Source organism: Lagenorhynchus albirostris, chromosome X (assembly GCF_949774975.1).
Source record: "Lagenorhynchus albirostris chromosome X, mLagAlb1.1, whole genome shotgun sequence".
Taxonomy (NCBI): Eukaryota; Metazoa; Chordata; class Mammalia; order Artiodactyla; family Delphinidae; genus Lagenorhynchus; species Lagenorhynchus albirostris.
This window is the reverse complement of record NC_083116.1, coordinates 43,991,337-44,004,582: the sequence shown is the minus strand read 5'-3', so window position 1 is coordinate 44,004,582 and position 13,246 is coordinate 43,991,337. Positions and strand designations below refer to the sequence as shown.

At 49.6% G+C, this 13,246-nt stretch overlaps 1 protein-coding gene across 1 annotated transcript; it reads left to right on the top strand.

The window, feature by feature from the left end:
- The first annotated feature begins 5,156 nt into the window (after positions 1 to 5,156).
- Positions 5,157 to 12,474, top strand: ARMCX4 (armadillo repeat containing X-linked 4). Its single transcript, XM_060138029.1, has one exon. The coding sequence runs from the start codon at positions 5,157 to 5,159 to the stop codon at positions 12,132 to 12,134; it is 6,978 nt and encodes a 2,325-aa protein (XP_059994012.1). The 3' UTR covers positions 12,135 to 12,474.
- The last annotated feature ends 772 nt before the right edge of the window (positions 12,475 to 13,246 follow it).

Sequence of the window (13,246 nt, the reverse complement as noted above, 5' to 3'; positions counted from 1 at the left end):
TGTTAAAGCTGTACTAGTGCTTTTTCTGGGTTTGAATCTTATACTAGAATGTATTCTTGCAGAATTTCCATGCAATTACAAATAAACAAATAGTTTAATAGAAAATAAGCAAACAGTAAAATACCTTAAGTATCTTTCCATCAGGATACGTAGATCTAAATCTTTTTATCAGCCGTATTGCATAAATTTAACCTAATTTATGTAATGTTTTCCCTATTGATGGACTTTTTATGTTGCTTCGGTTGTTTTAACCTTTGCAAGCACTGCAATAGATATCCTAGTATATGAATCTTTGTGAAACTGTGTAAGTATCAGGCTGGCTAAACTCCTAGGAATAGAATTGCTCAGTCAAAGAATTTGTGGGATATTATATTTATCATATAATAGATTTTGCCAAATAGCTCTCTGTAAAACTGTTGCATCACAGTATCTGCTTCCAACAGAGCGTGGGAGTGCCCATTTCCCCATAAACCAGTCAATAACATTATCAAATTTCTAAATTTTGGCACTCCTAGATGAAACATGGCAACACATAGTTGTTTCGATCTGCATTTCTTTGAAGTTGAGCTTTTCTTCATATGTTTATCTGTCATTGGTATTTCTTTTCTGCAAACAAATCCATTTGCATCTTTGGCATGCTTTCTATTGGCTTACCATTTTATTAATGATTTGTAAGAGTTTTTAGATTATTACAAATAAGCTGTTTGACATCCTATCCTCATGAGTTTGTGTTTTTAAGTTTACTAAAATTTTAAATGTCTTCATAATCAATTTCTAAATGTTTCCCTCTGATGAGGAACATAAATTGGTCACAGGCGATTGAGTTCTGAAAAGCCATTAGTAAGGGTCTAAGGCACTCTGGGCTTCCTGTTTCACCTCCTAGAGGGGCCTCCCCCACACAGGGGCCCCTCAGGCAGGGAGCTTCCTGCTGGGGTGTCAGATTTCAACCTAAGAAAGAGGCTGCCTGAAGGGTCTATATTTAGAGTATGACTCCCCAGCAGGGGCAGCTGGATGTCTGGGGACTAAGTTATGCATACTTTGTCCCTGAGTTCTGGGATTATTCTGAGGGGTTTGTATGGGTGGTGCAGTGAAACTGTAACAGAAGGCAGGGACTTCCCCCTGGCGACTGCTTGGGATCCTGTAAACTGGTTTTTGTGAGAGAAAAATGACATGGATTTCAGGAGTATTGCCCACAGATCCATAGTCAGCCACAGACCTTACCCCCTATCTCTACTGAAAGATGCTGAACACTGTATGCCCCCGCTGCTAGGGTTAGGGTTAGGTCCCAGCTGCTATGGGGACAAACAGTGCATGAATGGCAGATAGTGGAGATATCTCACCAGTGTCATGATCTAATGAAAATCCACCTGTTAAGCTTCATTTCCATTAGTGGGATAGCACAGTTGGTCCTTTCCTGGGTGTGATGAGACTGATTTGATCACACGCTTATGTAAAATCCCAATAAAACTCCTTGAGTGGAAAACAGGTTAATCTGGGAAGTCACTAGTTTTCAGGCGCTGGGTTCATCAGGAGTGGGGTCTCCATTCCATCACCCAGGAGTCATCTATGAAGAAGTTCTCAGACACCTGACACAAGATCATCAATAAATTCAACCAGAACTTCGAAAAGTTGTAAATCGCTTGTGTAAAATTGCCAAGATTGGTCTTTCCAAAGATGAATTTATAGGTCACATTGAAAACCTATTGGTTTTGTTCAGGAAAATTTTATATTTAAAATGTTAATAATTACCAGTCTGTTTTGAAAGCTGTGAAATAATTTATAGCAATTCGAAAACATTCTTAATGTGGCACAAAATAACGTCAACAAATGGATGAGTCTTTTGTTATTTTTACAACCTAATTTGTAAATGTCAAACGAAAATGGCTTGACGCCATTTCCCCATTACAAAAACAATGAATGTGACGTTAAAAGGGAAAAAAAAGGAACATAAAAAAGAACGTTAAACCTCTCCTTGCACTCTCTGCTCCCCTTCCTGACACCTCTTCCCTAGCCCATTTTGGTGCAGCAACGTATCCAATGGGGACGCTAGTCTTAACAGCGTAAGAGAGAAAGAGAGAGTCCTCAAAGAAGCAGCCGAAAAGGCCGGAGCCAAGGCCTGAGGGTGGATGGGGGACGCAGACCCTCCCTGGTAACAGGAGAAGGGCAAACTCCAACCGCAGGGAGGTGATGCCACTTGTGGGCTCTCAGATTGGAGGGAAAGGAGCTGAGTGACCGGGCCTCGCGCACAGCTGGGTGGAGGGGGAGATATTGCGCGCGGAGGTGGAGGGGAGGGTCCTGTTGAACTCCCCGCCGGCCCTGGTTGCGGGGGGGGGGGGATCGGAGGGCGAGCTAGGCGGTGACGCGGGGCCCTCACGTGACCGGGAGCTGCAGAGCGACGCAGCTTTCGGTGCAGTCGTCACTCGTGTGTGGGTACCAGCTCCCCGCTGCCCTGCGAACGGCGGGCTGGCATTGGGCCCGGGGGAAGCGGAGCAGGTAAGGGCCCCGTGCGCCGAAGCCAGGGCGGCAGCGGACTGCGGATCCCCGGAGCTGGTCGGGGGGTGGCGGCCAAAGCGGGCTCAAGTTCCCAGAGCCTTCGCTCAGATTCTCCCGAGCCCTCCTCCTCCTCCCTACGTCTGTGCTGGGGAACCGTGAGCTTTGACAGGGCGAATGGTGGGGGGAGTGTCTCAAGAGGGAAATGCAGAGATTGAGATGCCCCATTCTCTCTGAATCTAATCACAGACCACACACGCCTGCTCCGCTTCCTGCTCATTTCAGTGGAAGGGACACGCCACGGTGGCGTTTGCAGAGAAAATGGTGGGCCTTAGTGACTGGACGGCAGGGTTGGTGAGGGTGGCGTCTTGCAATGTGGGGAGGGACGTTTGATAACTGGGTTCCTGAATCCAGCGTTGGGATCTGTGTCCTGGGTACTGGTCCCAGCACTCAGTGCCTTTACTATCTCCTATCTGAAGACAGTAATTCGGGGTGGCACTGTTCGCGGCAAGGCGAGGGAAGAAGGAAAGGAGACAACTGCACAGGATCTGCGGAGGTTAGTGTGGGCACGGGCACCCGTTGTGAACAGTTGAAGCGCTCTATGAATATTCTCTGTGACAGGAACTTAGGCGCCTCTATTTGGTTGGGATATAGGGTGGGGCTATAGTGGACTTTCCCTAACCTGCGTTTACTTACCAAGCTTGGGCTTTTTCACGTAAAGTGTATGTTGAAGGCCAATAAAGACAGCAACTTTTCTAGGGATGCTTTTATTTGTGCCTCAGAAAATACAAATTGTTGTCTCAAAGAATTACTTTTTTTTTTTTTTTGGAGATAGCCTTTGTGGGGCAGGGATGGTGATTTTGCAGAAGCAAAAGCCTCCCTCCACCACACACACACCTTGTCTCTTATGCTGGAGATTCCTAGAGATGGGTTTAAAGAGAAGTAGATGGCAGTAGGCTGTGATTCTAGAATATGGGATATGGGGGCCTCTATGCGTCTCCTGGTTTTCCAGTTTTTCAGATTTTCCCACCTGTCTGCACAGGTGAAGGAAAAGATGGACTTTTGAGAGAAGCCCTAGAATCCTACAGGTGGTTTTACAATAATTCGCCTCTGTCTCTCCCCTTTTTCCTGCCTCCCCTTTCCACCCTGCGCATTTCAGTGCTGGAGAAGCCCTAGGTTTTGCTTGCCAGAGAACAGATCTCTAAATCCAGTAAGGCAGGTACTGGGACCCATGTTTCAGATGCTGGGATGTCACAAGCACTCAAGTTTCACCTTCCCTTTTTTCTCTGTTTTTTCCTAGGTCTTCCCATAGGGCGACAGTAGGGCTGTTTACCACGGAAAGCAAGGGAAATTGGGAGACTGGCCTGGGACTGTGGAGGTTGGTGTGAAGATGGGCAGTGCCTGGGGGTAACAAGAGAGGGTGGGCATATGAGGTGGCTGAGACTTGAGACGGTCCTCTCAGTGGAGGTTTCTTCTGCCTCTCCTACACTCTGCCAGATTTCCACAGTGTTGCTACCCCCACTACTGATTTCAGTGCAGGAAATAGTAGAAATATTGGGGTAAGGGTGGGCTGGAGTGTGACGGAGAGAAGACTTGAAAGGATGGATCATTTTAGCAAACTGGACATGTGCTCTCACAAGGCAGGGACTGGAGTCAGGGATCAAGGTGCTTGTTTGTTCTGTGAAGGACCTGGTCTCTACTGTCTGTTTGTTTACTTGTCCACAGGTTGGTCTACAGGTCTGAAAGGTTTGAGATCACTGGAAGCAAAGAAACAAGAAGGAAATTATCCCTGATCAGTATAGACTGGTAAGAGGCTGGGAACTGGCTGGGTAGACATCAAAGGTGGATTGCTGGAGACCAGTGCCCATCCAGTAGGGCCAGTGTCCAGTCTGGAGGATCCTCAGTCTCTCCTTTTTCCAGTCACTTTTCCCACTATCTCTTCACTTACCCCACACCTTCACCTTTATTTTGGCACAGGGAGTGGGGCAAATTGAAGGGGATAGAGAGGTAGTTTGCTAATAATATATCTGTCACAACAAGAGCAAAATCTTCACTTCCGCCTGTCTATCTGTCTGTCTCTAGGTCCACAGATCTCATGAGTTTATAGATCTACTTTAGGGTATATCTCCAATCAAGAGAAGGAAAGAGGAGGGAACTGCCTTGATCATTACAGGTTGGTATGAGGGTGGGGACCTGTGGGAGTGGTGACCAGAGTAGGTCCAGTAAAAATCGAAGTCTGAGGGCTTCCCAGTCTTTACCATTCATAGTCAGCCTTACCACCATCCTTTCCACTGTTCATTTGGTATAAGGAAATGTGTACGGAAGTACCTTGGGGGAAATTGTTGGGCACTGGGGAAGATGGAGAGGAGATAAAATAAAAGGGATGGAGAGAGAATTTGCTAATCATCCTTTTCTTCCACCAAGCACACCATTTTTACACTTTCCTGTCCTTCTGTATCTATCTGTGTGATGCACAGAATTAGAAGAGAAATTTTAGTGCATTTCCTTCCTCCACTTCTAGGTCCACCTCCAGTGGCAACTGTAGTGGCCTTTGAGTGGCTGAAGACCAACACCCTCACAGGCCTATGCGCAGACCTACTACCCACTTTTCACAGCCTGATTGAGCCCCTCTGTACCTTGTTCGTGTCTTCAGCAAGGGTGATTACATGGGTCGTGTTCAGGAAGTGGGCTGGGTGACCGCAGGACTGATGATCTGGGCTGGTGCTTGCTACTGCATTTACAGATTAACCAAGGGAAGAGCCCAGAGTGTGAGGAGACTTGCCAGAAATGGGTCCAGAGTCAAAATGGAAAATGTGGTTGGGATACAGAACCAGACCTTGGCGATGTGTGAAGCCATGGTTGGGACAGAGATTGAGACTAGATCCAAGCCCAAGACTGGAGCAGAAACTGGAGCAGGAGGTGGGGCTGGGGCTGAAGTAGAGACTAATACCACTGCTACAGCCAGAATCAAAGCCAACTCTCAAGCCAAGGCATGGGCTGAGGCAGAGACAGAGACCCAATCTGAGGCAAAGACAGTGGTTGGAACAGTGGTCATAACAGAGGCAGTGATTCTGACTGAGGCCAAAGCCAGTGAAGTGGCCATGAAAGAAGCAGTGACCCAAACTGACTCTGAGTCTGGGAGACTAGTCAAGAAAGAGGCAGTGACCCAGACCAAGGCTAAAGCTTGGGCACTTGGTGCTAGGGCAGAGACCAAGAAAGAAGCAATGACCCAGACCAAAGCAGAAACTCGTATATTGGCTGAAAAAGAGACAGAAATGAACAGAGTGATGGTGACACGGAATGAGGCCTTGGCAGTAATCAGGGAAGTGGCCAAGGTGGGTACCATAAACAAGATTGGAAGTGTGGCTGAGACCAAGTTGAGAGCCCTGGAAGAGACTGTGAGTGTGGCCAAGACTCAGTCTGAGGCCAGGTCTGGTACCTCAGTTGTTGCTAAGGGAAATCATAACACCAAGTCCAAGGCAGAATCTGGAGCAGACATGAAGTCCTGTGCACTGTCTCAGGCTGTGGCCAAGATCCAGGTTGACGACATGCTTGGTACTGGGGTTGAGGCCAAGGGGAATTGCAAAACTGCGTCTCAGGCAGGGTCTGTGGTAGATATGAGGGCTTTTGCTCAGCCTCAGATTGTAGCCAAGACTGAGGCTGTGCCTGGGGCAATGGTTGATGCTGGGGTTAATACCAATGCCATGTGTGAGGCAGGGGTTGGGGCAGGTACAAGTGCTTCTACACAATCTCAGACTGTGACCAAGAAACAGGCTGAGACAATGTCTAGTGCCAGGGTTGATGATAGGGGAAATAACAATGTCACACCTAAGGCAATGACTGGAGCTGACACGAGGGCTGCCGCTCAGCCTCAAGCTGTAGCCAGTGCTCAGGCTGAGGCTAGGTCTGATACCAGGGGTAAGGGTAGAGGCAATTCCAATGCCGTATCTAAGGTGGGGGTTGGGACAGACACTGAGTCCTATACACAGCCTCAGCCTAAGGCCAATGTCCAGGCTGATGCCTTGCCTGATGACAGGATTAAGGCTCAGGGCAATGCCAACACCAAGTCTAAAGAAGAGGCTGGGACAGACACAAAGGCACAGTCTCAGACTTCCACTAAGAGCCAGGCTGAGGCTCTACCTAGTACCAGAGGTAAAGCTAGGGGCAAAGCCAAAGGCAAGTGTAAGGCAGGGGTCGGAGCAGACATGAAAACCTGTGCACAGCCTCAAGCTGGGGTCAAGGCCCAAGCTGAAATTTTCCCTGATTCCAGGACTGATGGCAGGGGCGATCCTGATACTATTTCTGGGGCAGGGGCTAAGGCAGAACTAAGGGCCTGTGGTCAGCCTCAGGAAATGGCCAGTTCCCAGGGCGAGGCCTTGCCTGGTGCCAAGAAGAAGGTCCAGGACAATCCCAATGCTGTGTCTAAGTCAGGGGCTGGGCCACATGCGAAGAGCTCTGCACAGCCCCAGGCTATGGCCAATACCCAGGGGGAAGCCTTGCCTGGTGTCAAGAATAAAGTTCGGGGCAATCCCAATACTGTGTCTAAGGCAGGTACTGGGCAAGATACAAAGGGCTCTCCCCAGCCTGAAACAGATACAACAAGCTCTGCTCAGCCCCAGGCTGTGGCCAATTCTCAGGGTGAGGCCTTGTGTGGTACTAAGAATAAGATCCGGGGCAATCCTAATGCTGTGTCTAAAGCAGGGACTGGACCAGATACAAAGAACTCTGCCCAGCCCCAAGCTGTGGCCAATTCCCAAGGTGAGACTTTGCCTGGTGTCAAGATTAAAGTCAGGAGCAATCTCAACGCTGTGTCTAAGGCGGGGGCTGGGCCAGATACAAAGGGCTCTGCCCAGCCTCAAACAGATACAACAGGCACTGCTCAGCCCCAGGCTGTGGCCAATTCCTGGGGTGAAGCCTTGTCTGCTACTAAGAATAAGGTCCGGGGCAATCCCAATGCTGTGTCTAAAGCAGGGGCTGGACCAGATACAACGTGTTCTGCCCAGCCTCAAACAGATACAGCAAACACTGTCCAGCCCCAGTCAGTGGCCAATTCTCAGGGTGAGGTCTTGCCTGGTGCCAAGAATAAGGTCAGGGGTAATCCCAATGATGTATCTAAGGTAGGGTCTGGGCCAGATACAGTGGGCTCTGTTCAGCCCCAAGCTGAGTCTAATTCTCAAGGTGAAGCCTTACCTGGTGCCAGAAATAAGGTCCGGGGCAATCCCAATGCTGTGTCTAAGGTAGGGTCTGGGCCAGATACAAAGGGCTCTGCCCAGCCCCAGGCTGCAGCCAATTCCCAGGGTGAGACCTTATATGGTACTAAGAATAAGGTCCGGGGCAATCCCAATGCTGTGTCTAAGGTAGGGTCTAAGACAGATACGAAGGGCTCTGCTCAGTCCCAGGCTGCAGCCAGTTCCCTGGGTGAGGCTTTGTGTGGTACTAAGAATAAGGTCCGGGGCAATCCCAGTGCTGTGCCTAAGGCAGGGGCTGGGCCAGATACAGCAGACTCTGCCCAGCCTCAGACAGATACAACAGGCTCTACTCAGCCCCAGGCTGTGGCCAGTTCCCAGGGTGATGCCTTGCTTGGTGCCAGGAGTAAGGTCAAGGGCAATCCCAATGCTGTGTCTAAAGCAGGGACTGGACCAGGTACAACAGGCTCTGCCCCACCCCAGGCTCTGGCCAATTCCCAGGGTGAGGCCTTGCTTGGTGCCAGGAGTAAGGTTAGGGGCAATCATGTTGCTGAGTCTAAGGTAGAGGCTGGAGCATGTACGATGGGCTCTGACCAGCGTCAGTCTGTAGCCCATTCCCAGAGTAAGACCTCGTCTGGGGCAAAGGACAAGGCTATGCGTAAGTCTGAGGCAGAAGCCACAGGAGATGCCTCTGTAAAGCCGAAGGCTAAGGACACGCCCACTTCTGAGAGTGAGGGTGGGGCAGGCACTCAGGCCTGCAAAAAGTCTCAGCCTAAGGTCCATGACTACTACTGGAATGGGATTGGTGTTGAGGACTGGATTGCTTCTGAGCAGTGGATCAAATTTAGGTTTCAGGCTAGGGATGGATACTGGGAGAATAGCATGTCCTGGGCTGATGATGAGAATGAAGCCAATGTTGAATCCTGGAGTGCAGCTAGGGGTGAGAATGAGGTTGGTATTCAATCCTGGGCTGGAGCTGGGGACCAGGCCAGTGGAGGGCTCTGGGCTGGGAGTCATGCCAGTGAACAGTCCTGGGCTGCAGGCCAGGCCAGTGGGGGTTACTGGGTAGACGCTGGGAACAAGGCTGTTGGAGGGTCCTGGACTGTGGCTGAGAACCAGGCCAGTGGGGCTTCTTGGGCTGGCACTGGCAACCAGGCTGTTGTGGTGCCCTGGACTGGAGCTCAGGCCAGTGAGAGTTCCTGGGCTGGGGGCCAGGCCAGTGGGGTATCCTGGACTGGGGGAGAGACCATTGGAGTGTCCTGGACTGTGGTTGAGAATCAGGCCAATGGAGCATCCTGGGCTGGGGCTGAGGCACAGGCCAGTGGAAGGTCCCAGGATGTGGCTGGGATTCAGGCTAATGGAGGGTCCTGGGCTCAGGCTACAGCTGGGAATGTAGTTAACATTGGGTACTGGGCTGTGGCTGTGGACCAGGCTACTGGAGGGTCCTGGATTCTGACTAGTGATCTGTCTGGCGGTGCATCCTGGGTTGGGACTAGTGATTTGTCTGGTGGTGGATCCAAGCCTAGACTTGAGCATCAGACCAATGAAAATGCGTCCTGGGCTGGAGCTGGGCTGGGGCCTGAAAACCAGTCCAGTGGAAGGGCCTGGGCTGACACTGCAGACCAAGCCAGTGGAGGGTCTGGGCTAGGGCTTGTGGATGAGTCCAGTGGTGGGTCCTGGGTTACAGCTGGAGAACAGCCCAATAGAGAGTCTAGGCCAGGGCTTGCAGACCAGTCCAGTGTTGGGTCCTGGACTGGCACTGGGAACCAGGCCAGTGAAGGATTCTTGGTGGGGGCCGTGGATCAGGCCAGTGGGGGTTCTTGGACTGGGACTGGTGATCAGCCTGGTGGTGGGTCCAAGCCTGGATTTAAGGATCAGGTCAGTGAAGAAGAGTCTTTGGCTGGGGCTGGTAGCCAGGCTGGTGGAGGGACTAGGTCGGGGCCTGAGGACCAGTCCAGTGGAGGGTCTTGGGCTGACTCTGGGGACCAAGCCAGTGGAGGTTTCTTGGTTGGGGCTGTGGACCAGGCCAATGAAGGGTCCTGGGTTGGACCTGGGCATCAGGCTGGTGGTGAGACAAAGCCTAGATATGAGGATCAGGCCAAATCTGGAAGAGTGTCTTGGGCTGACAGTGGGGGCCAGGCTAGTGGAGGCCAGGCTAGTGGAGGGTCTACACTGGGGCCCAGGGACCAGTCCGTTGGAGATTCCTGGGCTGGCATTGGGGACCAGGCCAGTGGAGGATCCAGGCCAGTGCTCAAGGATCAGTTCACTGGATGGTTCTATGCTTACAGTGGGAGTCAGGCCAATACAGGAGGGTCCTGGGGTGGGACTAGTGGCCAGGCCATTGGAGGGCCTGGGCTTGGGCCCATGAACCAGTCCGGTGGTGGGTCCTGGGCTGATAATGGGAGTCAGGTCAGTGGAGGGTCTTGGGCTGGAGCTGGGGATCAGGCTGGTAGCTGTTCCAAACCTGGATTTGAGGATCAGGCCAGTGGAGGAGCATTCTGGTCTGGTGCTCAGGACCATGCCATGGGAGGGTCTAGTCCAGGGCTTGCAGACCAGGCCAGTGGTGGGTCCTGGGTTGGTACTGGGGGTCAGGCCAGTGGAACGTCCTGGATTGTGGCTGGGAATCAAGCTGGTAGCTGTTCCAAACCTGGGTTTGAGGATCAGGCCAGTGGAGGAGGCTCCTGGGCTGGCACTGGGGATCAGCCTTGTGGAAAATCCTGGGCTGGGTCTAAGCCTGGGAATGAGGCCAGTAGAGGGTCTAGCTTAGGGCCTGAAGAGCAGGAAAGTGGAGGTTCCTGGGCTAGGCCTGGAGACCAGACCAGTAGAAGGTCTCAGGTGAGTGCTGGGACAGAGGCCAATGAAGGATCCTGGTTTGGGGCTGGGAGTGAGGCTAGTACAGGGTCTTGGTTCTGGAGAGGGGAAGAAGCTGGTATTGTGTCTAGCCCTGGAGATAAAAATGAAGCCAGTATTGAATCCAGCTCAGTGGTTAGGGAAGAGGCTATCATTAGTTCTAGATTTGGGGCTGAGAACAAAAACAGTATTGGGTCCTGGATCAGATCTGATGAGGCTGCCTGTATGGATTCCTGTGTGGGGGCTGAGGCTGGGGCTGGGGTTGGGGCTGAGGTCAGGCAGGAGTCTTGGCTCTGGGATGGAGATACAGCCACTACAGGGTCTAGGCTTGGGGTTGGGGAAGAGGCTGGCATGGGGTCCTGGACTTTGGCTGGGGATGTAGATGAGGATGAGCTAAGTAGAGCATCCAGCCCTGATATTGAGGAGATAAGTTTAAGGTCCTTGTTTTGGGCTGAGAGTGAGAACAGTAATGCATTCAGATCTAAGCGTGAGAAAGATGTCAATTTTGAGCGTAGGGCTGGAGATAAGGCCAGCACCAAGGATAAGCTTGAAGCTGCTGGTGGAGTCGATGTAAAGTCTTGTTTCTGGGATAGTAATGAAAACAGAAGTGAGGACAAATCTGCACCTAAGACTAAAGCCAAAAAGTCAGCTGAGTCAAGAGTCACATATCCATCTATGGTCCCTGGGGCAGGAATGGGGTCATGGGCGGGAGCCATGATCTGGACAGAAATGAAATTTCCATATCAAAATGAATCCTGCTTCCCACCTGAAGATGAGCTCAGAAAGCAGATCAGGTCTGGGGAGAAAACTCAGCCTTGGGCCTGCCGCTGTAGACGTGAAACTAATATGGATCCACGAGAGCTTGAAAAACTCATTTGCATGATTGAGATGACTGAAGATCCTTCTATTCATGAAATAGCCAATAATGCTCTGTATAACAGCCGTGATTACCCATTCTCCCATGAAGTCATTCGTAATGCAGGTAGAATCTCAATTATTGAAGGCTTGCTCAATAATCCCTACCCCAGTGTTAGGCAGAAGGCTTTAAATGCACTGAATAACATCTCGGTGGCTGCTGAAAATCACAGGAAGGTTAAAACATACTTAAACCAAGTATGTGAAGACACCATCACCTATCCCTTGAATTCAAATGTGCAGCTGGCTGGATTGAGATTGATAAAGCACCTGACTATTATTAGTGAATATCAGCATATGGTTACAAATTACATTTCAGAATTTCTTCGTTTGTTAACTGTGGGAAGTGGAGAAACTAAAGACCATATTTTGGGAATGCTTTTAAATTTCTCTAAAAATCCATCTATGACAAAAGACTTGCTCATTGCCAATGCACCAGCATCACTGATTAATATCTTTAGCAAGAAAGAGACAAAGGAAAATATTCTTAATGCTCTTTCACTATTTGAAAATATAAATTACCATTTTAAAAAAAGAGCAAAAGTATTTACCCAGGACAAGTTCAGTAAAAATTCCCTTTATTTCATATTCCAACGACCTAAAGCATGTGCCAAGAAACTTCGAGTCTTAGCAGCAGAATACAATGACCCTGAGGTGAAAGAAAGAGTTGAGCTATTATTAAGTAAACTCTGATTAGTTGTAATTTTCCAAACAAATTTGAGTAATATTTTGGTTTTGCAGCCTGGAAGTAATGCACATTGTAAATTGCATTATAATTTCTAAAGTGATGTTGCTTATGATGGTCGTTAGCTGGACCATTTTATGAACACCAAATGAATTCAATTTTGTACTGAAAATACATGTGTTGATTTTTACCTTGTCTGGATTGAGATATTTTTGGTATGCTTCATGAGCAGAAACTGAGCTGATTCTTCATAAGTAAGGTAATCTTTGGTCCTTTGTGTGGACTTATGCTTATACATTTGAGACTTTATTTTTATGTCATCAATAAAGTTGTGTGTTTTAAGCAGAAAAAAAAGACACGTCTTTGTCCTTGAATCTGTGATCTATTTGGAAAGGCAAGATGTATGGAAACAAAAAGATACTAACAAAACCCAAGAGCCTATGATCATAGCCAGCTGTTTCCTATTAGTGCTTAAAGGCAGAAGAAACTTCTGCATGCAACAGTGTTCAGGGAAAGTTTTGCAGAGGAGGGGGCACTTAAGTAAGCTGGGCATGAAAGACAGGATAAAAACAGGGCAGAAGGGCATTGGAGGAGGGAGGAGTGACGGGAAGAAAGGCATGGAGGTGGGAATTTTGCTCCACAGAGGAGACTGGCCTGCCTGGAGTACAAAGTGTGGGGAGGGTAGTGATGGAAAATACAGTCAGGCAGTTGGGTGAGTCCCATTCATGGAGGATCCCTGATTTCTAAACTGAGGTGTCTGTATATTCTACCCACTTCTGGGAGACACGAAAGCCTTTTGTGACCAGAGGAGTGACAGGATGAAAGGAACATTATGTGACTGACTTGTGTGCAGAATGGGTCAGAGTTGGAGTGGGGACAGGAGTGGCCACTGGAGATTGGAACACCACTTAGGAAGTTACCACCATAGTTCAGGCATAGATGCTAAAGGCGTGAAATTTCACTGGTGGCAATGGGAGTGGCAAGGGGAGGAAGGAAGTGAGAGTTGCTTTGAATGAAGAAGTGCTGGAACCTATCCTGGGGACATACAGAGAGGGACAATTTTATTGTAGGGTCCTGAGGGCATTTGATAGGAAAACATCCTCTTTCTTGTCCAACTCTG

Bases quoted from the DNA above. Each gene is read 5' to 3' on its own strand.
- ARMCX4 (XM_060138029.1), top strand. From the start codon at position 5,157: ATGGGTCGTGTTCAGGAAGTGGGCTGGGTGACCGCAGGACTGATGATC.